General features: G+C 40.1%; 1 protein-coding gene across 1 annotated transcript; it reads right to left on the reverse strand.

Annotated features, from left to right (window-relative positions):
- Window positions 1-99: 99 nt before the first annotated feature.
- On the reverse strand, window positions 100-26,318 carry LOC124049475 (F-box/LRR-repeat protein 7-like). The gene is made up of 4 exons (XM_046371167.1): window positions 25,357-26,318; window positions 20,274-20,363; window positions 2,908-3,525; window positions 100-1,577 (listed from the first exon to the last, which is right to left on the reverse strand). Exons 1-4 carry the CDS (start codon window positions 25,391-25,393, stop codon window positions 841-843), a joined length of 1,482 nt encoding a protein of 493 aa, XP_046227123.1. The 5' UTR covers window positions 25,394-26,318; the 3' UTR covers window positions 100-840.
- Window positions 26,319-26,665: the final 347 nt, after the last annotated feature.

Consider the following 26,665-nt stretch of genomic DNA (forward strand, 5'->3'; position numbering starts at 1 on the left):
ACTTGCACACCCCAGTCAACAAAGGGAAGTACGTTTAACACATCCATATATGGTATTCCTAGATATTCTCACTCAATTGTGCAGGTGGTTGAGTAAAACGCTCAGAGCCGTGGAGGCGGATTTTGAAGAAATTTATTGGCACAGTCGTAGCAGCAATGTGTTCTTGTTTATTTTCAACATGATCCCATAACAGTTTGTTTCTGTTTGGCAGTACAAATTCTTTGGCAAATAGTAACTTTTAATTTACAAGAAATCTGTTGACAAAATAATGACACGTTGAGCTCAGCTGAAGTGATTATCAGCACAGTTACATAAAGTGCATATGCACGCACAATAAAGAAAAATGAAACTCAGAATACTTTAAATAACCAGATCTGCTTTAGTTGCTGCTTTCTAGCTACATTCTTAGTGGTTTAGTCTGAAGATACTTGCTGTTTATAAATAGATGCAATAATGTATGATAATGGTTATGATTTAGGGCCTCAAGGTGATGTTGACCTTCAAACTAAAATATATTACAATGCTTTAAAATGGTAACACAACTGTACCCAGTGCTCAGTGTTGTAGCATGTTCTTAGATTGTGATGTTGAAGAAGTATTACATTGAAATACTGTACTTCTCTGCCTTTTTACAGATAAATATGTTAAATACATTCTGTGGAAGTATTTTCAAAAGACAGCATTGAGAGCCAACAAGCCGATTTAAAGAGACAAATTCTGGCCAGTATTGCACACCAGTTTCAGCTAGTTCTGACACGCCAGCTGCTGAACTCTGCCAACTCCAGAGCAGGAATATTAGAACTTCCAACTGTCAGAGAACCAGCCTAAGAAATCCCCATCTCAGTAGAAAGCAGGGTTTGTGTGCTCGATGATGCAGCGCCGGCAGTGGCGTCTAACAAACCGCAGAGCCTCTGGTGACACCTCGCAGTCCTGCACGTTGAGCAGCTGCAGCTCGCAGCAATTGGCTGCCAGAGCTTTGAGTCCTCTGCCTGTTACACTCTCACAGGCTCTGAGACTCACTCGCCTCAGGCCTTGGCAGTACATGGCCAGCTGCTCCAGCCCACTGTCCGACACAAGCGGACACTTACCCACATCCAGAGACTTGAGTTTGGGGCAGCTCCTTGCCAAGTGGCTCAGACCGTGGTCTGTCAGGCCTTCACAACCCCTCGCATTCAAGTAGCGCAGTCTTGGGCAGTAGCGAGCCACATAGCGCATGCCCACATCAGTTATGCGGGTGCAGTGGGCCACGCTTAGGTAGCGAAGGCAGCCCTCCAGGCGGGCGACTTCACGAAGGCCAAAATCCCCTACCAAGCGGCAGTCACTTAGACTAAGCTCCCTTATTGAAGGGCAGTGAAGAGCCAGGTGGCGCAAGGCTTCATCTGTCAGTCTGGTGCAGCGGCGCAAATACAGATGTGTTAGGCGGGGACAGTGGGAGGCGATAGTTCGCAAGCCCTCATCCTCGAGGGAGAAACAATCGGTCATGTCCAGATAGTGAATGGAGATCTGCTGTCCATGTAGAGGGGACAGCTGGAGTGAGGCCTCTTGGGTGAGGCTGATACATGTCACCTTGGAGCAGCCTGGAGGCAGAGGAAGCAGAGATTATTATCCAAAGTAGAGTGACTTTATTTGAAGGATAAGCATGTTACAAAAAAAAACAATAGTCAAGTGCTCATATGGACAACAAAACAGATTTTGCTTTTTGTCATCATTCATCTTGTTTAAAATAACAGCTGTTAAAAAAATCAGTTCCCTCTGTACTTAAGTGAATGGGAATGAAGTCCAGTCTTCTTAATGAAGCTAATCAAGCTGAGTCTGAGTTAGCCAAGTCAATAGAGTATTTTCCAAAGTTACAGTCCTTTAATACAAAATTCTGTCTTTGATTTATTGTGTGAGCACAAAAAAAGAAAAGGCAGTGGTTTTCATGTGGTTTTGTGGTTTTCATGAACAAAATAAGAGTTTTCAGAAACCTGGAAGAAAGATTTAAATAGTAATTTGTGCTAGCTAATTTCTAACTAAAACACTGTAACCCAATTACCAAATTTAGATTAGATTAGATTAGATTCAACTTTATTGTCATTACACATGTACAAGTACAATACAATGAAACGCAGACTGCTAAAGTGCAATTTCACTGAAAATGAACTGTGGACTTTTGTGCCCATCACTTATAATAAAAGCCCATTAGGAATTCCTCTCTTGGTGGCCAATATGAATGAGAGGAATGATAATAGCAAGCAGCAAGTAAAAATTATTCAGTTGTCAAAATAGACATGTCAATATTGTGAGCGTATCCTTGCAAACTGTTTGCTTTATGAAGGCCAAGTTCAATCACGAGTAGCCACTTGAGGGCACCAGAGTAAAGCCTGCCGTACTTGCCTACATGCATGCAAATGCAAACGTTTGAGTCCAAACAACCCCATGAAAACCAAAATTGTGGTCAGTATATATGAAAAAAAAAAATCAAAGGTCAATGTCCTCAGCAGTTAAAAAAATAGACTTGATTTCATTATTTTGTGCCTTTCAAATAAAAGCCGCAAGTTTTTTTAAAGGTTATTTTTACAACAAAGGGCTTTCTTCCTGTTGCTAATGGTGCAGACCTTGCTCTGCCACTACAGTGCTGTCCAAGTCAATGTTATTTGTGCCACTTCCTTAATGAAAGCAGCAGACCGCTCTTCTTACTCACGTTGAGGTAAGTTCTGCTTTCAGCTAAAGAAAGTCTTTCTTCTCCCACATGGGAGCTTAAGGTTGGCAGAGCTTCTCCTTCTCCTCTAATGATTTTACCAGCTTTAGTAGAAATGACTGAGAGTGACTTCAATGAGGAATTCTTTAAGGTAAAGCTACACATGTGCATGTTGTAGGCTAATAAGTCAGCCGTTCATCAGTAAGTGTATTTTTTTTTTTTTTTACCTGAAAGGTTCAGGTGTTCCAGGTTGGGACAGCGGGACACCACCTCAAACACAGCATCATTAGAGATGTTATAGCAGCCAGCAACCTCCAGGCGACGTAGCTCCGGGCAACACTGAGCCACCACATGCAGCCCCCGGTCAGTGAGCCTTTTGCAGCCATTCACCATCACCGTCTCCAGGGTCAGACACACGTTTGGAGTGTCCTGGCACAACCGGTGGGTCAGAACCCTGATGGCACGGTCGACATGAAGCAGCTCTCCTGTTAGCCGGATGGTGCTCCAAAGCCTCGGGTCCCATGCCAGGTTATACCAGCGGCGACATACGCGTGCGCAGCGGCACAACTGATTGGTGGGGAGATGGGAAAAGATCTGCAGAAGGGTTTGGTCAGGGAGTAGGTCAATGGGCGCGTGGTGGTGGCTTTTCGACTGGCGGGAGCGCGTATGAGTGCCAGGTTGAGGGTGAACCACGGCAACAGTCTCGGCGGGGGCAGAGGACGAGGAAGAGGAGTTGGTCTCATGGCCGTTACTGGAGAGGGCAGGTGAGGAGAGGGAGGAGGACTTGGATGGCAGGATAAGACCAGGGCTAGGGGTGCTCAGAGTCCGTGTGCTGGAGTCTAAACCTGAATAAAAGACAAGATAGATGTGTGATGAGAGAAAAGACAAGGATTGAGTTAGTGTTTAAAAACAAAACAAGGCTGTTCTGGGATGTTTATTTGTTTCATATGTCTATTCGGAACCCATCAGATTTATCTTTCGGGGGTTTCTGACCCTGAAACCTCTTTGTATGCTGAACATGTCTCAAATGATGTGACAAGCCCGCAGTAACTTTTTGATCAAGATGAGGTTTAATGCCACTGGGTTGGAGTAAAAGCAGTGAAATCTCCATTATTTTGTTTCCACAAAAGAAATGAAGGTCTCACAAACTAAGAACTAAGTCTCTAGATTTAGATTTAGTCTAATGTGATCGGGCCAGAGAAAAGGCAGTTAAACTCGGCATTGTCTGATTTCCATGTATTAAAAAAAGGTTTCAATCTGTCAGTGGGTTTAAAGCATTAAGGCTTTTACTCTGAGGTCTAATACTTCTCACTTTAACTTTTCACCTACTTTCCAAATCTAAGTAAACATTTTTTTGTTTATCATCAGTGCTTTATACGCAATGGATTTTACTGTGATTTAGGTTTTTGCTGCATTTTTCTTAAATGTGACTGCAATTAAAATGACTTTTAATTTCAAACACTTCCCAGAATGGTATTTGTCTTCATTACGAGGAAACTCAATTTGATTTACATTAAAGTACAAGCAGATACAAGAGACATGAGACAATAATAAATAATCTAAGCCCTAGTAGGGTTTACATTGCAAAATCATCAACTCCCACACTTCCCATAATGCAACCGACGGCATTCTTTTTTTATTAGACCCTCCCTGCCCGATAAATGCCAATATCTTTCGAACTCCATGCCCCCAGTTTGTAATGCAGACCTTCTGTGAAAAAACTGAAGTCTCCAAGCTCAAGCTGAGATAACCCTTGGGTTATTTTCTCAAGACTAGTCAAAGCTCCCTTCAGAACCACAGAAGACGTTATACAGCTGTTTTTACAGGCTGGGTAGAACTCGCCTTAAAAGAGTGCTCCACTGATTTAGCATAGCACAGATACAGCAGAACAAGAGATATCATCCTTTTTATTTAGTTCTTATAAGACCTGGTGCCAACTCCACTAAAAGGCCATTCAATGCCATTCAGTTATGCTACTACCAAGTGAAGTGTTAGCTAGCCTCAAGCAGACACAAGGAACAGCCTACAGAGGTCTGGTAAGCTCACCTTTTTCTAACTCCACAACCCCAGATCTTTTTAATTTTCAAACTGGTAGCCTTCAGACCCAACTGACAATAACTCAAGAGACATCACTTTAGGCACTTTATCAGAATTCACACAGCGCCCCCTGGAGTCACTAAAGGCTTCACACAGCTTTTTTCCATGTATGCAGTAGTACTCTGCAGGATCTGTAAACATATTTTGATGTAAAAACAAGAAATAAATTTCCAATTAACCGGGAAACCAGAGCTGATGTGCTAGATTGGTGGAATGTGCCTTTAAAACACAACATGTGTTGTGACTGCATGTCTCCCTTCCTCGACTATGACTAATTTCCTGCGGTATGACTGCTCAGTGCTATGTTTCATTTTGAAGGACTAGCACCAAATCCGAATCCGAATGTTTTTGATCACTGAAATTATTTTATCCCATTAATGTTCATTGTGTATATGTGGAAATGAGATAATCTCACATTTTACTTGCCAGTTATTTATGGAAATAAGAAAAAAGCCAAGGAAATGGGTCAAAGAGTACAGGGTTCATCATGATGGTGCCACAGCCACACCAGTTTTTATCATCAATGAAGAGGAGTTTCCATGGATCTCGTTATCATGTTTTCAGATGCTGAGGAAAAAATGTGTCACATTTGTCTTCCAGACATTTGGGCAGCATTTACAGGGCCTCTTCGTCAGATGAACGCTATGGCTTCAAAGGGACCAGCTGAGGAGTTTGGTGCTGGGGCTGACAATGTACTGTTAGACTTGTGTAAACACTGAGGCCCTCCTGACAGATGTGCACTGATCACCACCACATTTGAAAATGCAGCTGTGAGAAGTCCTGTCCTGGAATCCATCACTGTGGCGTGAGACAGCAGAGCCCTCCATCTCTTAATCCGGGGTGTTAGATCTGATTCTCGGGGTTGACCCATTACATTGGGACAATGAGTGATCTTCTCTGATGCTATCTGTGTCTCTTCATCACCCCTTTAGTTTGTCTTTTGCATTCTTGAGGAATTGAGTGGGAGTGATCGTCATCACTAAAAGCATTTAAAGTAGTCACAAATATGATGTCACTTACAGATGTTCAACTGAGACTACAGATAGCCCTAACATAAGGTGTAATCATCTTTCAAAATAAAGATCATATTATGATATGTTTAGAGCATGTCTAGAATGAATCTCTATTCTCTATTTTCCAGTGTTTTCATAAAACATTTAGTTGGAAGTGCTGAAACTGTTCCAGAGTTAAATGGATAATAACAGATATACATCTTCAATTAAACTGAAGCTTTTACTTAGTTTATGGATGTTATATTAATTTTTCACCTCTGCAAATGCACTTCACAGAATCCAGGAACTTTTACGGGAACTATACCGCATCACTTTTGGCTCAAAGATTTAGATTTATGAGACCCTGGTTGTCACTGTCATCAATATTAGGCTTTTAGATATGATATTCTTGAAATTATATTGTGGTTTAAAGAAAGTTATGGTGTTCAATTCCCAGCAAGTCTAAATAAGACCGAGATAAGGTAAGAAAAAGAGAGAAGGTTAGTGAGGGTAGTTTAATTTGCTAATTGTTTCAATGTGGTTACGTGCAAAACAATGGAAAAAGTCACTGAGCAGATCCTTGATAGTTTGCAGAGAGGTCAGGATTACTCTAGTGCTGTTGTCTTGCTGTGTGCCAAAACTGAGGTTCAAACAACGCTGTCACTTTTTAATCCTTTATCTCTTTTGCCTAATCTTGGTTTTTCCAGATATTGTGGAAAAACAAAAGAAATGCACTTTTGGTACTTTATTTAGGTTCTGAGGTGACTTTCTAGCCACCCCCCCACCAAGTTTTATTTGAACAGTATTTTGGTTAAAAGTACTGGCAATGTACTGGCCTATAATGTTTGTTTTTGGTGAAACTGCTGAGTCAAGTCTTTGGTAATGTGTTAATGTTTGACGTGGTAGCCTGCAGTGCTACATTTGAATACACTGCACTTTAAAGTCTACTTTTATTACCTGTCATTCCCCTATGGTTCCCATCCATTCACATCAACACTGTATTAACCTACATTTCTAGTCCCAGTCATGCAGACTGAACCATGACTGAATCATATCAGTTAATGGATGCTTCCGGGTAAACAGTCAGCTGCTTTTACACAGTATCTGTCAGTGTCTTCGTGATAAATGGACAGCATCCTGCCTGTCTTGTGGATTTGTGTGCAGGGACAGACAGCTGGGCAGTGACACCGTCCTTATGGTTGTCTTGCTGATCTGTATTCCAGACCTTGGCTCAGTTCGTCTCTGATGACATCCACAGGCTTGTCCTCTTGGGAACATGTCCACCGATTCACGGCTTCTTTAAAACGCCCTCTCATGTGCCTTAAAATTCCCACTCGCATCCAAATTTGAGCAAAGTGCTGCTGTCCACAAAGCACTGTGTATTAATCATACTCACTTCATTCAGCTGACAGGAGCATGTTGGGATTTAATTGTTCTAGTGGGATACAGTTCATCTTTAATGCATCACATTCTTGTGGGAGGTCTGCCTATGATTAGTTAAACTTTAAATGTGCAGGATTATTTGCTTGAGGTCATCTAGCTTATCTTGGCCTGAGTTCTTCAGCTTCATACAAAGGATTTAATGGTCTGAGGTCATTATAAACACTTCATCTATTTCGAATTTCACACACCTGTCCAAATATGTCGTGACAATAGCGGTGTGGAGGTTTTTATGTTTATTCAAGCACACTGAAAATATTGGAAGATTCCTGAGTTAATACCTAGTGATTGTGGATTTATTCAACATGCCTGAAACCACACACTATGAAAGCTAGAGCTTTACAAACAAGTGGAAATCAGCATATTTTTGCCCGCCGTGTTAATCAATTCTATCATTAACTAATAGGAATATCAGTGATCTAAGCTCATATATTTATGGTTACAAATCTGAATTCTAGTTTCAATTCTGTGACATCACTAGAAAGCGATCTCCACAAGTATTTGTGATGCAAAAATCACAACATCAAGCAGCAGATCAGATTTTCCACAGCTCTGTGTGCAGCCATGACAGACACATTTCTTGAGTCATTAGTTTTGATGGATGAGTGAGGCATTTCTTTACTGTCCAAGTTCAAGCTAAAGCGACAAACTCAGCTGCCACTGGCTAAGGAGCAACTTCCAAATTGCATAATTACACGTGTCACTGATCAGAGGAGCGCTCCGAGCCCAGAGAAACAGTCCTACTAATTAGTCTACATCCACCCCCTTCCCTTCTCTCAGAGCCACACTTCCACACAGATGGTGGGAGAAGTTAAATGAAGACAGCTGTACAGTTTCTTAGACGATTTTGGACAGAACCTCAGTCTCTTCTAAACTGTCCAGGTGTTATATTTGCTTTCCAGTTGTTGATGTTTCTGAGAATGATCACATGACAAAAAAATAAATAAATTTTTTCACATTTTGTCACTTTTGAATAATGCTAATTTTTCAGAAAAAGTTTCGAAAACTTTTTTTTCTGATGCATTTAGATCCCCCATTTCACCAGAACAAACAACAGACAGTCCCAAATGTATATTAAGACAAACACAGTTTCAAAACCAGCCAAGCAGACACAGCCTTAATAAAGACCATAAAAATAATCCAAATGAGGCACATAAATGTACCCAAATAAGGAGCAAAGACAAGGTGCATCAGGTGCAGAAATCTTCATATCACATTTTACTCTGAAGTGCATGCATCTACTTAAATTACCTTTAACAAGTCCACTTACTGGTACTGTAATGGTTTTTGATAAGTTTTCAGGTGTATCACGTGGAAGTGGCCCTTGAGCTGGGAATGTCTACCATAATTTAAGTCCAGAATGAAATTCAGGGTTAACTTGCAAGTTGAAAGACATGAGAAGTCCTATATTCTATAGATGAAATCGTAACAGCTGCTGAGCTTCAGTCTATATCCATGACTCATCTGCTAATAAGGACCATCTGATAGTGAGTATTACCTTTGAATCTTTTAAGTGAAAGCTTCAGAAAAATCTATCTAACAAGTGTACCTTGAGTTAAGAGTGTGCAGAGCATATATACCTGTTGCCCTAAACTCTAAGCCTGAAAGAATAACTTTATTGTAACTCTCAGTTCCTGCTGAAATCTAAGTCAACCAGTGGTGTCGTGTTTTATATCTCTGCATCACTGCAAACCTATCATTAACAGGACAAATACATGCAGCTGTTATACTGCTTTTGAAGCAGTGCAAGTGCAGATGGTGGAAGATTCAGTTTGGTTTAGGAAATCAAAGGAGAAACAGTGGAACATCTGGTCTTTACCCTGGACAAAGAACAACGGAACAGTGGTGAAATGAAAGAGAAACTCATGCATTTTGAATGTGCATATAGCCACAGCGAGGCATACTTGGCTGAAATCATTTGCCACTAATACCCAAATCTATGCTGTTCCACAGCAGCGCCACAGCAGGATCTTATTAACATCAACTTAGTTGTACTTCTGAAACACATCTGGATTGTGCTTTGAAACCAGAAGTTTAATGTAAATCAATTGAAGTGATTACTGAAAAGACAAGATGCTTGCTTGCATGATGAAGAAGCGCAGCTGGATGTTTGGAGTGATGTCGCCTTAATGACAAAAACCTGATGAACTCTTTAAAAAAAAATTTAATGCACAAAAACAGATTTCAGGGAGTCATTTGAGGGCCTCGAAAAAAATGGAGGAAAGAGGAAAAGAAAGAGGGAAGATAAATTGGCAGAAGAGTCTGCAGACTTTACCAGAGACAGAGACAAGTGCACAGGCAGGGTAAATCCAGACTTTGACGCAGTCTAGTCATAAACTAAAGCTATAGGGATTCTTTTCGGGATCTCGCAGTGATGTGAAGCTCTGCTAAGACCATGTGTGGAGCTCGCAGGATTATTACTGCTGCATCTGGCAGAACAGACCAATCCATTACCTCAATGCCATTAGCCCTGTGACATGTTCCTGCTCTGCAAACTTGCTCCTCCCTGCCAAGACCGTGACAGGGCGGTGTTGTTCATGTGAGGGAATCAGAGCTCATTTTCCACTCCTAAGTCAGGAAATCATATCCAAATCACTACAAGAGGGGTGGAGTGTAAAGAAAAAAAAAGTATCATCTCATAAAAAAACAACTCGGCAGCAGGGATTTGACTGAAAGAGAATTAAAAGCACAATTGATTTATCAGGACTAAACGGTTACGTGCTCCAGGTTTTTAAAGAGAGACATCCGACTGAGAGAAAAACATATGTCTGTCTTGAATTTTATTGAATACATGGAAGTTGATATTGCCTTACAGTGTGGCGGCTGGGCTATCAGCAAAGCCTTCACTACAGGAAGGTCTTACGTCACTGGACAACCTGAAAGACAATAGGGCCTGGTGGTTCCTTTACAATGTGCACACTCAGACAGGAAACAGACTCCTTAGCTCCACACAACCCCCATAACTCCACTACTTCTGGACTGCAGCTATTCTCACACTCACTCAGTCTTCAGATTCATTTTTGAAGCTTGTACAGCAACACATTTGGCCATACATGCATCAGGAACTAGAAGGAACAGCCTTTCCCCACAACATGACTAATTTCCTCAAGGGAGTTTTCACCTCTTAAAGCCCTTCTGTCAGTTCAAAAGACACAATCGTCTCCAGACTCTGCCCTTGTCGCTTTATAAATCCTGAGCCAAGGAGAACAGCAGAAGCTCAGATATCTTAAAGCCAAATTTAAAAAGTGTGATCTATTCAAAAGCAATCCTTCAAAAATGAGCTTTTGCCTATTCACCACAGCACAAAGAACAGAATATAGATGGCAGTTTCAGATCCAAAAACAATTTGGCATCATGCAAAGCTGCCCTGGCCACTGGCAAATCACTGAAATTCAAGATGATGTCATTTTTTTTTAACAAGTTGTTAAATTGGGATGTCAAAGATGGGGTGACAGCAGTTTGAGAGTCATGTGCATGAAATGCCTTTGTGTACAGTTTATCCTTTTTGGCAGTGTGAGAGGAGGGTTAAGAGTGTGGAGTGACAGTCATCTTAAATGACTGAGGAGGGTAACTGCACCAAGAAGAACTGCACATCAGACAGGAATGGAAAAGCGAGCGCTGGCCTAAACGGTTGATTTGGTTGAGATGAGGAGCACATGTAATGATCTCATGTGGTTGAATCAACAGAACAAGGGAAGTGCAGGAACTTGCGGTTATAAACTTCTGACCAAGAAAAGGGGGGTTCATTTAGAAATGGTCTCAAATGGTCGAAGAGCCTTTAGTGAGAGAGAGAAAAAAGGTTAAAGAAATGGTACAAAAAGGTGGGAAAGCAAGAACTTTTTGTTTTAGGAGGTTTGTAATGACTTTGAATTTTGCTCAATACAATCTACTAAGCTACAGCCAGCAGGTGACTTAGGTTAGCTTCAGACTGAAAGCAGACACAACTAGACTGTACTGTCCAAAGTTTAAAAGCACCTTATAAAACCACAATTTATCATCTTAGCATTTCTTTGTGTGACTCAGGTTGGTAGGTGGGTTTTTCAAACCAACCACATCTAACTAGCCTAAATGTTTCCCTCTGTTTCCAGTCTTTATTTTGCTGGCTGTACCTTTGACACTGACAATTTCACACAGCAGCAACTGTCATCATGGGGAGACTTCACCATTTTTTTAATACATTTTCTGAGCTGACAGCCAAGTTGGTATTGGTGAGGTAGATAGTGAGAGATGTTGTTTACTGAGCAGTTTCACACAAAATTATCTTTTAAATTGACAGGCATTTTGTAAGTCGTGGCACAGTTCAAATTTCATCAAAAAATGATTTGTCTCTTGTCTTGAGGGACTTAATCTCTCTAGCAGCCTGTGCTGAGCAGGAAGGAAGCTTATTAGCAGTGTGCCACTACCCAGTTTTGTAACCTGTGGCGTTTAAGGCAGCTTCACAAAAAAGGAATGATATGCAGACAGTTAAGATTGCAGACAGGATTTGGTGGCACAAATGCCTAAATTTTTTAAATTAATTGTGCCAACTTATTGTTCCATTAACAAAACAGCTAAACTGGCAAGCTCCATGCTTTTTTTAGTCCTAATTTGAATGAAATTATGTATAGTCCTGAGAACAAAAAAACTGTCAGAACTATGACTAGCATGTTCCTGCTCAGGCTAGCGTGTTAGCAGTTAGCCTGTCAGCTCCAGCTGGTCACCAATGACATGCAGATTTATTCTGCTAGGCCACTTTCAGGTTTTAAAGGAAGATTGCCTACCACCCGGTGAATTTGTATTTTCAAACCACTGAGCCACTAAAATGTCAGGGCTCCTGATGGGTATCTAAAACCTGATATGTACTGTTCCTGGATAAGGCCTGAGTCAGAACTTCAGCCAGAAACTTTGGCAACCAAAATACAGTGCCTCTGGAAAGTATTCACACCACTTTGCACATTTTGTTATGTTATAGTCTTATTCCAAAAAGGAATAAGGATTAAATTCATTTTACAAAGGTATTAAAAATAAAAAAACAAAAATATAACATGTACATAAGTGTTCACACTGTGATCAATACTTTGTTGAAGCCCCTTTGGCAGCAATTATAGCCTCAAGTCTTTTTGAGTATGATCTATAAGCTTGGCACACTTTCTCCCACTCTTCAATGCAGAACCTCTTAAGCTCCATCAGGAGTGTGTGCTACTTTAATGTGGCAGAAATCTTTTGAAATTTTATAACCCTCCCCAGATTTGTGCCTCGACACAATCCTGTCTCAGAGGTCTACAGACAATTCTTTTGACTTCATGGCTTGGTTTGTGCTCTTACATGAGCTGTCAACTGTGAGGGCTTATATAGACTCATGTGTGCCTTTCCAACTCATGCCCAATCAACTGAACTTACCACAGGTGGACTCAACTCAACTGAAGGATAATCAGTGGAAACAGGATGCACCTGAGCTCAATTCTGAGTGTCATTTCCCCCCTCCAACCCTAACCCTAACCCTAACCCTAATCCTTTTTCATTTTTAATAAATTTGCAAAAAATTCAAACAAACTTGTTTCACTTTGTCATTATGAGGTATTTTGTGTAGAATTTTGAGAGAAAAATTTAATTTAATCCATTTTGGAATGAGACTGTAACATAACAAAATGTGGAAAAAGCAAAGCGGTGTGAATACTTTCCGGATGCACTGTAAATGTTTTCTCCATGTACGAAACTTTTTACGTCATTTGCACTATTTTTTATACTGATGTTTATATCTTCTATTCTGATTGCTTTTTTATATTATATAGCGTTGTTTATATTTATTTTGTTAGGTAATTGGGCTTATACCGGGACCAGGGAAACTAATTTCGTTCTACTCATGTTCTACATGTGTGAAATGACAATAAAGCTCCTTGAATCCTTGAATCTTTGAAAGATAAAGTAAAACTTCTGAAAGTTTTTCCTTCATATGAAAGTGCCAGGTGTATTCAGCTAAAAACTCCAAATCATTCAGTTGTTCTGCCTTTTTAAAAACATTAAATTTATACAACATTTAAAAACGCTCTCCAGATTTTCCCCTTATTTTTGTATCACTGCAGCTTCAGCCACAACTGACACTTCCCTGCTTACGTAATGAAACTAACCACAGAATGAAGAGGGGAGGGGAAGTCCAGTGTGTCGGTTTAGCTGGTTCACAACTGTAGTCATATTGCCACATAAAAGCCCCAAAGACCCAGGTGTATCACCGTAAAAACATCACTTGTGAGCCAAGAATCTTACAGGAAGCAAGCCTGAGTCTCGGCCAGGTGGCGTCTTTCCCAACTCCTGTCAAACACGCTCCTGTAGTAGAACTGAAAAATGTGACCCAGTTGAAGAAAATGGCAAACGCATTCACAATAACAGGGCCAGTGCTTCCTCCCTGAGACAGAGAATAAGAAGACAAAGCAATAATCAAAGAAGAATTATGAGATGGAGCCCACTGAACTGCTTTTCCTTCACTTCCCCTCCTTCTCCTCCAGCTAAACTGCTTTCATTTGTTTTCTTTTTTCTTTTTGCCGCCTTGTTCAGTGCTTTTTCGCTCAGATTTCCTGGCTCTAGGAGCAGTAGAAAGGAAGGGGGAGGAGCAAGGACAGCTGATGGAGAAAATCTGGGGAAAATAGCTTTGGCATTCTTTGTCTCTCTGTGTTCTCTCTTTACATAGACAGTTTGAAATGAGGATTAGAAGTAAGGCACTGATATTTCTCATTGCAATTGCTATAGGCTTGTTGAAAAAGTGTTAAAATAACTGTAGGCTGCTGCTTTTTGTCCTAAGTCAAAACAGTGAAATGGGATAGTTTTTTGTTCCACAAGTAATGTTTGCAATACAAACTTTTTGAGGCTGTGCATTTCTGTGCATAAAACGAGAACAATTTCCTCCAATCCTCCATTAGATAGCTGGTCATCTGTCAAACATTCCTCTCCAAAAAACAGATGCTTCTTCAGCTAAACAAACTTCTCTGCCTGTGTGAAAACTTCCAACACAGCTGTAGAGCAGCAGAACAAATGCAGCATTGAGTTTCAAGCCATCAAAAAGATAAATCTGCAACACCGACTTGTGGTTTACCCAGAGTTGTTCGGCTTAAAAGATACACTGCAGTAATGACTACTGACGAATGATTAAAGTTAAATTTAACATAAGTGGGAGACAACAACTTAAATCTTCTCTCTTAAGTGAAAACGTCCCAGTGGCAATAACGCACTCACTGGAGCCTCCTTCATATTTGGCACGGCAAAAATCAACAGAGAAACATGATATATCTGCTTGTGTAAACACAAGTAAATGGCTCATATGCACATGAGGTTAGTTTACAGATGGAGTGTGAAGGATTTGTTGTCTTTGCGAAAGGCAAAAATATTAACATGTTGGAGACAGGAGCTTTATGGAGGGGCTGTTTAGACTGCACAGCTGACCCTCACACTGCCTCCCCAACAGCTAAGTGGGAATACTGTGAACTATGACTAAGATAAATATTAGGGGTGTGTATTGCTATAATATTACTACATTAATGGCTGTGATCCCATCAAAAACCATTAGGTGTTTACTAGCCAGAGTCATTGACAACACTCGTGTAGATGTGTAGAACATTTGGTTTGCAAAGAAACTGGTAACTTTGTAAATGTCAAATTAACATGGTGGAGTTAAAGAGGAACTAAACCCCTAAACTAAAAATTAATTTAAACTAAACAGGTCGATTAAATTCGATTCAGGTCCAAATCTTGACATTTTAGCGCAAAGTATTTGAATTGTACTTTTTGCGGTATAAATATGAGCAGCAGAAGGCCATCTACACTGAGTCTGGTTCTGCTCGAGGTTTCTGCCTGTTAAAAGCAGGTTTTTCCTCGCCACTGTCGCCAAATGCTTACTCAGTGTGGGGTTTTGCCCTGGGACCTGTTTCTCTTTGATTCTCTTCTTGAATATGTTGTTTACACACCTGTATGTCAAATGTCTTGAGTTGACTCTGTTATGAATTGGCACTTCAAATAAAATGGAATTAAAGAATTAGAATTAAATATGAATAGTGACTACAACTGAATTTTGTGAGCATTTGTCCTACCTCTCCTTCCTCTTAAAGAGTAACTTAATACCCATTGAGAATCTTGTTTACGCCGACCTTCTAGAGTTGAACCTTCTCAACTTGCTGCAGTGATGCACAGGCGCACCTCAGGATCCCGTGACGTCACTGTTGGGTGTGGTTAGATGTGCAGCAGAGCACACATCTAACCACACCTGAGAGGTAAAACAGACTTTTGAAACAGAGATGGTGAACCACTGCCCTTCAGTCTGTTGAATTACTATGTAAGTGAATTAAAGCATATAAAACCAAAAGATCCTGCAAATTAAATGCCAATACACATCCTCTGTCCACAAATCACCATTGAAAGATAAATCAATTTTATGATGTGACAACACTCTGGTTAAGTTTCAGCTAAGTTTAGACACAAGTTTATGGTTTGTGTTGAAATAAGTAGTTTGTCAAGGCTTGGAAAGCGTATTTTGAGTTGAAATTACTATTTTGCAAGTTGCTTGACATGCAAAGTTGAAGGCACAATCTTCATATTTACATGTGAGCACTGAACCCATTGTACACCTAGTGTAGTTTAAAACTTAAAAATGTTGTAACTTGCTACATGTACCTACACATGCAAAATTAGTTGTCCACCACTGTGATAAAATGGTACACTGACATGCCTTACTTGGCCTGATAGCATGTGGTTGTGTTGGGCAGAAAACAGAGATCTGTAAATAATGAAAATCTAACTCATACACTGCTTTTTACAACAAACGCAGTGATACTTCAAATAAATCATGACATGTTTACATCTTTTACAACAGCCTTTTCTGGTGTGGAAGAAAAGAGTACGCTGTTATCACTGTTTCTTTGGTCCTTCAGAAAGGAAGTCAGCAAGTTCATTGTTCCCACCATTCCCTGTTTCCCAGATACCTTCCTGGTGCCATTATAAATGGGAGAAGGAACTGATCCCAAGGTATGGCTGCTGATCGACGCCCTTGTGAGGCTGCATTACATCAGTGGCTAAAGCTTGGCACATGTAGGCCTCAGCTGATATGGGAGGATCAAACCTGTCTTTAAGAGCTACAACGCACAGGGTGTTGTCAATTGAGCTCCTGCCATGTCTGAGCCACATTCCTAAGGTACCCGGAGTTCAGCTGTGCCAAAGCAAACCCTTGAGGCCCAGACAGGGTCACTGTGTACCCCCGCTGGGAGATACTCAGTTTCATCCCACAGGAAGGATTTACTGTCCAGGACTGTGCCTTTCAGTATGCAGCTAATAAGCAACTCAACTGGGTCAGGCCACCACAAGTCCGTCTAAATATTAAATGAAAGCAGAGATACATTTCAAAAACTTGCCAGATCACTGTCCGACTCGGTTTGTTTTCAAGAGGCAAATGAGTGTGACTTTCTTATGTTGATTTTGTGGTAGTATTTCTGGACCATTAGAGGAAAAGAGGCAATGGCCTACTTTCCATCTGCATACTGATATTAGGGCTGGACAACAATTTGATATTATAATTTATTGACTTTAAAGCCACTATGTGAAGACTTCTGAGATGATTATAGCATCTTTCAGATTCTTCTGTTGGCAAAAAATTTGAGTTGTAGAAAAATCAAACGATTCTGGTTAGAACTGATGCCGTCTCCAGCCATTAACTCTCACTGACCCTGGTCTGGATCACACAGGACTTTAAAGGGAGAAAATTTGTTTTTGGAGACTTAAAGAATTAAATATAGAAGCTTTGTGGTCCCACTGTGTTGTGTCGTCACTGGTAGGACTAACTTAAACAAATGCTGGCCATTTTGGATACAAGCATCAGCAAAAATAGCTAACTATATGTGTTACCAGAAAATAGCTTGTTATATTTTCATGTTTTATACGGCAGTGAGCTAACTTAATACCCAAGTTATTAACAAACTAACTGACTAGTTACTTACTGGAGCACGACAATACTGTGCAAGACCCTAATATGAATGGTCCCAGTGTGTGGTGGGGAAACAGTCCAGACTGCTTCCTGATTAGTTTAGTGGACCACAGGACGAGGAGGGCAACAGTTGTGTGATCTGCCACTGTGTGTGAGTATGTGAATGTGGGTATGCACGTGTGTGTATCTGTGTATATGCATGTGTGTGTTTCTTTTTAAGGAGGGGGGATTTGCCTGTGGCCGTGGTGGTTCCATACCATGTAATTACTCCCACTTAGCATGGAGAAAAAAATAACAATTTCAGTCATAACACAGAAGGGAAATTATGGTTGGGAAGCCACTGGCCAAGGTCTATACTATATATTTCTATCTGCACAGGTTGTTCTCTGAGCAGACACATTCAGGACAATTATCAATGTCGACAAAAAACTCTGGGTGCACTTCCAGCAGCTCCTCAATGGATGTATCCAGAATTCCAGCAAAAGTCAAATGAGTGACAGTAATGTGCCTCATCCTAATGCACACCCACAAAAGGATGGTGCATCTCACTTTACATTCAGTGAGGTTAATCAGTGAATTAACCTCACAAAAACACACTAATTGACAGGCATCTTGCGTGAAACCGAAAGCACATCCGACGTCTCATTAGGAGTTAACGCGAAGCTTTGTTCTTTCTGCTTCATTTCTCCTCTCTCTGAGAAACACCTTGAAATCTTCAGCTGAGTGACAGTTATAAACACAGACTGGAGCTGGTATTTGTTTTCTTGTGGGCAGCTCCAAACCACAAGAATACTACATTCATCATGCCAGAGCAAATTTAAGATTGGTGATGACAATGCATGAGAGGAACGGGGTGAGTATATGTGTATGAGCATGCAAAACAGTCGGTGAGTCACCGGTCAGCGCAGAAAAAGACAGAGAGGCCACATCACAAAGAGAGGGAGAGACTGTAATGTATCTGTAGGGAGTTTTGATCAAAATCAGTGAGTCAGTTATTACTTCACTGGGTTCTGAGATTTCATTTTCATTGTCTGACTCATATTCTTTAAACGTTTCCCACCCAAAACAAAGTCCTAAGATCTGTAAAGCACAGAGAGATACGCAGTAATGAGCTGTGGGATTCTACATATTGTTATTGATAACTGACATTAACCAAAACTTAATTAAAAGAAGCTATAAAGCTAAAGAATGTCTGCTATACTGAAATGCCTAAAGCTGCACTAAACAATGTGAATAATGTGTAATGTGCAAGGAATCAACACAGCCGTGGAAATTTACCCAATAACACAACCCCATCTTTATGAAGGGTTTTAGTGTCTTTCTTGAAAATGAAGCCACAGCGTCTTCTGTCGTGTGGAGTTTTCTCTGAAACAATCAAACAAACAAACAGGCACCCACAGCAGGGCCCTATAGCACTACTAATGATCAAGGTATGACATTATCTAAGATTACTTTGGTTAAGCTGGGTTCAGATTACAGGAGTTAAAAAAATCTTAATTGATTCTGAAGACAGGTTGGATCACACACATCCAGAGAAACTTCACTGATTTTCTTCTTTCTACTCACAAACATGCACACACATTTGAAAGTAAGGGTGCATCACACACTACAGAATGTTATTAATATTGTCAGATAAAATGGAGACTGACGTGACACAACAACTTGCTGTAATAATTCTTTGCAGTGAGAAAAAAAAATCAGAAGGCTAAACGAGCGCAGATGAGAAAGACAAGGTCAACACATGTCTATTTTTCAGCGAGAACTGGAGGCAAGATTCAGTTTCTGTTAACAGCTGTACGCTAGCTAGATTTTTTACTGCTGTTTGGCAGAACCGTCAGCTGTTCCAGGAGTTTTCTCTGATTGGTTATTGTGCTCCCACTTGGAAAATACTTTCTAAGATATCCAGATTTTGATATTTTAATCTTAAATATCAAACAAGTTTGATATTATTGGTTTGGCCCTGATGAGTTTGGGAGAAGTTCAGGAGGTTTGAGACTGAATCTGTAAACCCCTCTTATTACCAGATAAGCTAGGCTGAACCTCCCAAGCTCTCAAACGAGATATTTCTTCTGATCGTCAGGAGGGGCAAATCAGGATCAAATTGGCCTGAAACTCCTGTAGTGTCAGCTGGGCTCAGGAGAAATGTTTATGTTTAAGCATGTGGATTTTGTTTTTGATTTTGCCCAGTTTTGCTCTGTAAGCTGGTTTGTAGTCAAAATAAATAGAAAGTTAATTAAAAAGCAATTTGGTTGAGACATGTGGTGTGAAGTTTATACGAATATGCAAATGTTTTTCATTACAAATTATGATTTCATAGACAGCAAAAGGTCAAATTAATGTTTTTTACAACACATTGAGAACATACCACCTGGCAGTACAGTACTTTTAAGCTGTGACACTGAGTGATGTTTTGTGTTCTTTCAAAATAAAAGGAGCTTCTGCTCTTGACAGATTGCTAAAATGTATCAGACAGATCCACCTTCAAGACAACTGCTGACAGGGAGCTTCAAAAGGCATCCATCAGCCGCAACATATTTTTGAACCATTATAGCATCCATAAAGTTTACATTTGAAACACTCAGACTCCTGACAAAGAGGAGCAGTTTCCACAAGCCAGTCCGCCGAGTTCAAAGATTGCCTGGGCAGCCGGGGGCTGGGGAGGAGAGAGGAAGCCAGAGAGCTTCATGGAGAGGAGTAACAACAGCGTCTGAGCAGAAGGTGAAGCTCTCTGTTCTCATTTTCTCCCCCTACACCTTTTACAGCAAAATCCCCCTCGCCCTCCTCTCTCAAGCACATGTACCTCCCTCCCTGGCAACACTTTGAGCCTGATACGACCACAGTTTAGATAAGCATTCTTCCACAATGAGAAGCCAGAAGTGCTTTTTTTCCCTTCTCAAACAAAGCACCAAGAAATGCCTTTGGTTTCTGGGCTCTGATGGGAGCTGCAAGTTTGTTTTCAATTTAGGGTTATCCCAGGAAGATGCAGGTTTCTCTCCAAAAATAGGCAGTACAGAAAGTGCATGGGGAGGAAAGAAAGGGGTGGGAGGAGGAGAAGAAGAAGAAGGAGAAGAGGAGGGAAAGAAGAAGGGAGGGGACTTTGGTTAATGAGCACCAGATGCCTTACCTTCGGTGGTAGCCACATTCTTTGGAGCTTTAGTTGGTGTGTGATCTGTGCTCGAACTTATGTCAGAAGAGATGCTTGAGCTCCCTTTACCTGCAGGGGGAATGGGAAGACAAACAAAACTGCTGGGACACAGTATAGAAACTTAAAGATAACAAACTGCAGCCGTGATTTACTGGTCTTACTGTTTTCATTTCAGAGAAAACACTTTTTCTGCTTAAATCCTGAAGAATGTCTGTCAAAGATAAGGTGAATTTGCACTTTAATGATGTATTAAATACGGTAAGGAGGTATTAAGTGTGAAATATAAAGTCCATCATTCTCTGCTTTCATGACTTTTATGTTCCTCAGTTTTAGATGAATGATTCACCTTGGCATATGCACAAAGTCTGTGCTGGTTTGTTTGAGTCAGTGTCCGTTTTTTGATATTCTGAAGAAGAATAAAGTCTCCTGAAATCCCCTTCGGCCTTTGCTTCAGCAGAGGAAACACTCGTCCTCTATCAATCACAGTCTTAAATGAATGAGTACAATTAAACGTACCACCAGTGGCATACTTAGAAGGTCATTACAACTGCCACATGAGAGTGCTTTTTGTTACCTTTACATGAATTTACAACTTTTACTTTATGAGCTATCCTTGTATAATTAGATTTAGCATCTAGATTATTGTACAGGCATACAGACAAGCTAAATTGCAAAAAGATATTCTTTGAATGGCTCTGCTGCCAGAGCACGATAGGCTCAACTGCCATGGTGACTGCTGGCTGCCTGTGGAGTAGTTGTTTATGGCAGCTCATTCCACTGTCAGATCATAAATGCAGCTTTGTGGCTTTCCTGAAACTAAGTATGCTCCTTTCATGGAGCACGATAGGCCGAAGAGGTATTCCCAAACAGTCACAGCCACATGCACATCAAGTGTAGCCACCTAAACAGACCAGACAGTTCCCGAAATAAGCCATAAATATGAAAGCTTGTGTAGGCAGGAGAAACGCATCCTGTAACTCTTAAGCTCTGCTGCACAGAAGACACAGAGATCAAGATCACACAGATAAATGCAAGATTATTTTAAACCAATGCAGTACATATGTTATGATTACGAATGACATTGTGTGGTGACATCACACAGTCTGACCATCTGCTATATGGCGCCTTCAGTCCTCAGAAGTGACTAAGAAATTCATAAGGAGCTTGCAGATGTCAACCTGAGACCACTTTCTGATATCTAAGCAGAGCAGAAAGCATAAGACTGGGTAAACACAGCAAAAATAATTTAATATTTAGCAGGTTACAACATTCTGTTCCTCAGCATGAGGAACTCTGCAAGGCTGTTTGTTTGACGCATGTGGATCTGTGCAAGGCTGATTGTTTTCTGCCTTTCATGGAAAAACCACTTTCAGAAAAGCTCCTGCTTCCTGTCTTATTCTTATATAATGTGTTGGTCCAGGGTTGTGCACAGCAGTGTGTAATTAATTGTGGAGTCACACTTGAAAACAGATGTGGACAGAAGGATTGCAGAATTCTGCACTTGTGACTAGATACTGGTGTAAGACGCTATCAAGATTATGATGATGCCATGAATACTGAGCAATATTTTCTTTTATGAAATGAAAATGCTTTGAATAAACGTGAGTATGTAAGTTACAATAAGAGTTTCATAAAATCAGGCCCAGGTTGGTCAACATTTCCACAGAAACAGCAATTCAGTCTGTTTACATTCTACAATTGCCTCACTGTCGAGTAGTTTTCATTATTACTGGCGGAGTCTTCTACTGCATACTGTATTATAAAATAGCTAATTGGACTAAGTTCTTCATTAAAACTCCCATGAAACAGAAGGTGGAGTGCTTTATACCTTCACATTAAAATAAAAATGGACAGCTAGAGACCCATTTGTTGTAGATATTGATTGGTGCTTAAAGTCACCAATAGTATTAGTGTTCCCCCCACTGTGCAGGTTGTTGTCCAGCTAGCTACCTCTGACTGACTGGGACGTCCCACAGAATACGACCGATTAAATGTTAAAAGGGCTTGCTATACACACGCCAAAGAAGGTCAGTTTGATGACAGGGAATACAGTACCAAAATGGCTTTCTTACCAAGGTTTTGCTACTGGCAGCCCAGGGCTGAGTCAGCTAATAGGTCAGCTCATGTTAACTGTTTAGCTAACCGAGCTACCCATTTAACAGCAGCTACGAGTAACATGAAAGCAATATGTCAGGAAACAGGATAAGCAAACTCCACCTTGGTACTGGATTTGCTGTCAAACTGGCCTCAGTTCGTCTCGGAGGCTTTGTTCACTCCTGGTCCAGCCGTGTTCATTGTGAGGCTGCTGAGCACAGTTAGCAGTTACTTCAGTAACAAGTAAATTCAGGACATAAATCAGTGAATAAAGTTGTGTTTTTACACAGTAATAAGTGAGGCCCGGCTCCCGGAAACACTGAAGCAGCGTCCGCCTGCCATGAAATCTGGGCTCTGTGCTGCTAAAAAATTGATTGATGTGTGGAAGTCATGGTATGATAAGACATCAACTTAAGTTAATCATCTGAATATTTGATCAGTAAAATAATCATTAGCTGCAGCCCTAAACAAAAGTGTTGAGTTTGTTAGCCTGCACTGTAAACAGCAGCAAACAGCTGCTCAAACAGTGTAGATTATACAGTAGCCAGTAAGGTAACTGGTGTCAACAACCAGGATTAAAACCATAAGGACTATGGATCTTTTCTTTTCTTTCCTTTTTCGTTTACATTTGAATTTGAGTCACTTTTACCTGCAAGCTGCATCAGTGCAGACAAAAGATCATGTTTTAACTGGGGGGAATAAGACATCAAAGCACAAGTTTGCAGTAGTAGTTATACTTGGAGTTTGGAGTATAATGCCTATGTTTTATGTTGTACACAAAAGAGGTGCAATCTTGCCGTCACAAAACCTTCCATCTTGCAATAAAAGAAAGAATGAGGAGTTTGTGAACCATGGGAGATGATTGCAATCTGCACAGCCCACATTTTATTTTTCTCACCTGACTAAAAACCGTTGACCTGTGAGTTAAAAGAAAGGCTGGCATGTTGCAAATTCATCTCAAGGAAGACTCAGATCTGCGACAGAATCTGTTCATGCACCTTCACAGGCTGGATTCCTAGGTGGAGCTGGTCCACTTGTTATTTTTACCATCATGAGTTCCAATCTTTTCTCTGCAGTTATTGACTTAGGAAGAGAGCACAGTGGAATGTTATTTATACAAACACTTTGGCACTGGAGACAGAAGTAATGTGTTCAGTAGAGTCGGACCACTTTTTTTTAAATTTTTTTCTCAATGTTGAAGATTAGAACTCAGATGAAAAAGGCAGACAGAAGACAGAGGAGGGAGAGAGGTGATATGAAGGCTATTATTACTGATACTAACTGAATAAAGTCAAACCTTGCCTGTAGCAGTGAAGTCTGACTGCCAAGGCTCATTAATGCCAGATTTTATCAAATTTGTGGTCTGTGAGTCTTCTTCAATTTTGGTTACTATAATATCACAAAAATGTTCTTTTCCCTTGGACTTAAGATGCATTCCAGTTGGGTGAAACAATTTTTCTGAATATATCTGATAGCTGAGTGAAATGGTCAGTGAATGTATGTGCCTGCATAGCCATTAGTTCAACATTACTAATGACCATATGCGTTATAGATCAGTACTGCCCCCATTACTGATACTGCGATGAGCCAAAAATTGTGGTGGATAGATTTATTTTTTTTTTTTTGCTTATCTTGAGTTATTTTCTCTAATAAATAAGACAGGGAATCTATGCCAAAGAGACAATATCTGTGTTTTCACTGTGATCACAATCTCTGCTGTGCATGTGAAGTTCATCATTTGGTGAACTTGTCCAGATACTCTGGTTCCTTGACTCCACCCAAAGACAACATTTGCCATCAATTGCAGCAGATTCAAAAATACTTATATTAACTAAAAGATCACTATAAAATTTGTAGGAATAAATCATTTTAGCTATGTCCACCACAAGAAACCATTTCAGGATGAGCTGTTTCCATGTCAGCACAGCAATTTCACTAATATAACTATTTTCTCTATTTTTTATTGTCATATGACATTGACCAATAAGCATAAAATGGCTGCCAAATCAAACAGCAACAGGTTGAGGGACTGTAGACAAAAATCTCTGGAGTTGGCTGTCAAGATAAGAATGACTAAGTGCCCACACGCCCAGACACTCCTGTCCTTTGACCCACCTCCACTAAACCTTGAAGGAATACACTCTTTAAAAAAGACTGCCATAAATTAAGCTACTTGGTGTTGTCTAATGAACTCACTGCCCTGTCGAGACAGCTTTTTTTGACTGATTTTGTGAGCTGATATTTGAATTAAATGGACTTACTATTGGTCCAAAACATCAGAGTTGTTTCTATCTTAATGCCAAGAGGTTGGTCCTTGGGTATCAGATAAGATCTATGCAAGCTATAGGACATTTATAGTTATATTATAGCACTGTGTGAAATGGATAAACTAAAGCTAGACAGACACCTTCAAAGGGTTTTAAATTATTTTGGGGGGAAAAAATGTGGGTTAATTAAAGCAATTGGACTAAAAGTGCCTTATATCTTAACTTTCAAATGTCACACTGTACAGTCAGGAACTTCTTTTGTGTTTAAAATGCGACCACCAGATGTCTCTGTTTTATATGAGAAATAAAAACGTTGCACATTTAAAAAAAAAAAAAAAAAAAAAAAAAAGTCTAAAAAGTAGGCGAAATAAAAGTTAGATGTTGATATCAGGTCCACATTATTTACTCAAAAACAGTGAAGATTTCTAAATGGAGTAATTCTACACAAAGAGAAACAATACTTGCTTTAAGAAAATTAGATATAGAGGGAATAGAGCTACTTTAAAGCTAGCTTACTAATGTTCAGGCAAACTCACGCTACAACAAACTGCTCCAATGTATTCTGTGTTTAGCTGAAAATGAAAAACACTGAACAGAAACATAGCCTTTGTGAGGTCTAGTTTGATTTAAAAAGGCTCTCCTCTAAGTGGTATTGAATTAAAAAAAAAACGTGTTGTTAAAGTCGCAATTACAGCACTTACCCTCGCTTCCATACTGTTTTCCATTGTTCGCACCCATTTTAAAGAATACATAATCTACGCGCAAAGCTTATCAAAATGAGTTAAATTCCAGAGGAAAAGGGCAGTCTTTCCATGAAGACAGGCTAGACAGTCAGAGTTTGGTGCAGGGCCGTTAGCTCTGACTCCAAATAGTTAATCCAGATGTTGAACGGAGGACGACTCAGCATTACGCAAAAAAAAAAAAACCTAGACTCCGTAGCTGAACTTCCAGCGGCGCAGACTTTCTATATCCGAACATCCACGGACACACGGCGTGGTACACACAAAAAATCCCGAATGGAGGAGTTTTTGAGAAAACTTTTAAGTGCCCTAAATAGTAAGCAGCTGTTTATCAGCCCGAGTGCGGAGAATCACAGCGGCCAGAGAACTAAGAGAGGACGCGCAGCTCTCGTCCACTGGATCTGGATTTAAAGAGACCGCAGACCAGAGAGGGAGATGTGGATATTTAATAAAAAAAAACAAAAGATAAGCTACAGACAAGGCAGGACTGTGATTCAGATAACCAGACATGCAACGATATTTTGCAGCGCACTTTATTGTGAACAACTACAACTTTTAATTTTGAATTAAACCATAGCAGTCTGTAGCTATAATGTCACGAATACTGTACTGTACAATTCAGTACAAGTAACAACACACAACACTTCTGAGTTACTTTACTTGAGTATTTCCATTTCATGCTACTTCTTACTTTTTGAAAAGTTCGGAAACCGGTATTTACGTATCACATTAGTTTGCAGATTGAGATCATTATTACAATACAAATCAACTAATTATTAGGATTAGGATAACAATAATGTGGTTGAAATAAGCTTCAGGTTTACCAGCTCCAACATACTAATGTATGAGCATGCGCACAAATTCTAATCTGGAAGTGGTGGAGGAAGTATTCAAATCCTTCTTTAGTAAAGTAGAATTCTAATAGTATCATATTAATTGTACTTAAATAGTAAAATATGGCTCCTATGACTTTTATACTACTATATATCATTGTCATATGTCATTATTACTGTCACCTGACTAAAGGACTGTCATTATTATTACATTTTTGTTAAAGCACTTGGCAGCAGTTGCAGTTGAGGTGGTTCTGAACTACTTTGTGCTGAAAAATTAATAATTTTCATTGTGGTTTACTCTGCTGGTTATTTTTTTCCAATTAACTGACTGCTTAGTTTGTAAAAAGTCAGAAAACATTGAGAAATACCATCACAATTACCCAAAATGACACCTTCATAATACTTATTTTGTTCAACCAATAGTCCAAACCTCT

The sequence above is a fragment of the Scatophagus argus genome, chromosome 18 (genome assembly GCF_020382885.2).
Source record: "Scatophagus argus isolate fScaArg1 chromosome 18, fScaArg1.pri, whole genome shotgun sequence".
NCBI lineage: Eukaryota > Metazoa > Chordata > Actinopteri > Scatophagidae > Scatophagus > Scatophagus argus.

Bases quoted from the DNA above. Each gene is read 5' to 3' on its own strand.
- LOC124049475 (XM_046371167.1), bottom strand. From the start codon at position 25,393: ATGGGTGCGAACAATGGAAAACAGTATGGAAGCGAGG. The intron at 3,526-20,273 runs GTAAGGCATCTG...TCTTTTATTCAG, and splicing joins GAATGTGGCTACCACCGAAG to GTTTAGACTCCAGCACACGG. The intron at 1,578-2,907 runs GTAAAAAAAAAA...CTCTGCCTCCAG, and splicing joins GGAACACCTGAACCTTTCAG to GCTGCTCCAAGGTGACATGT.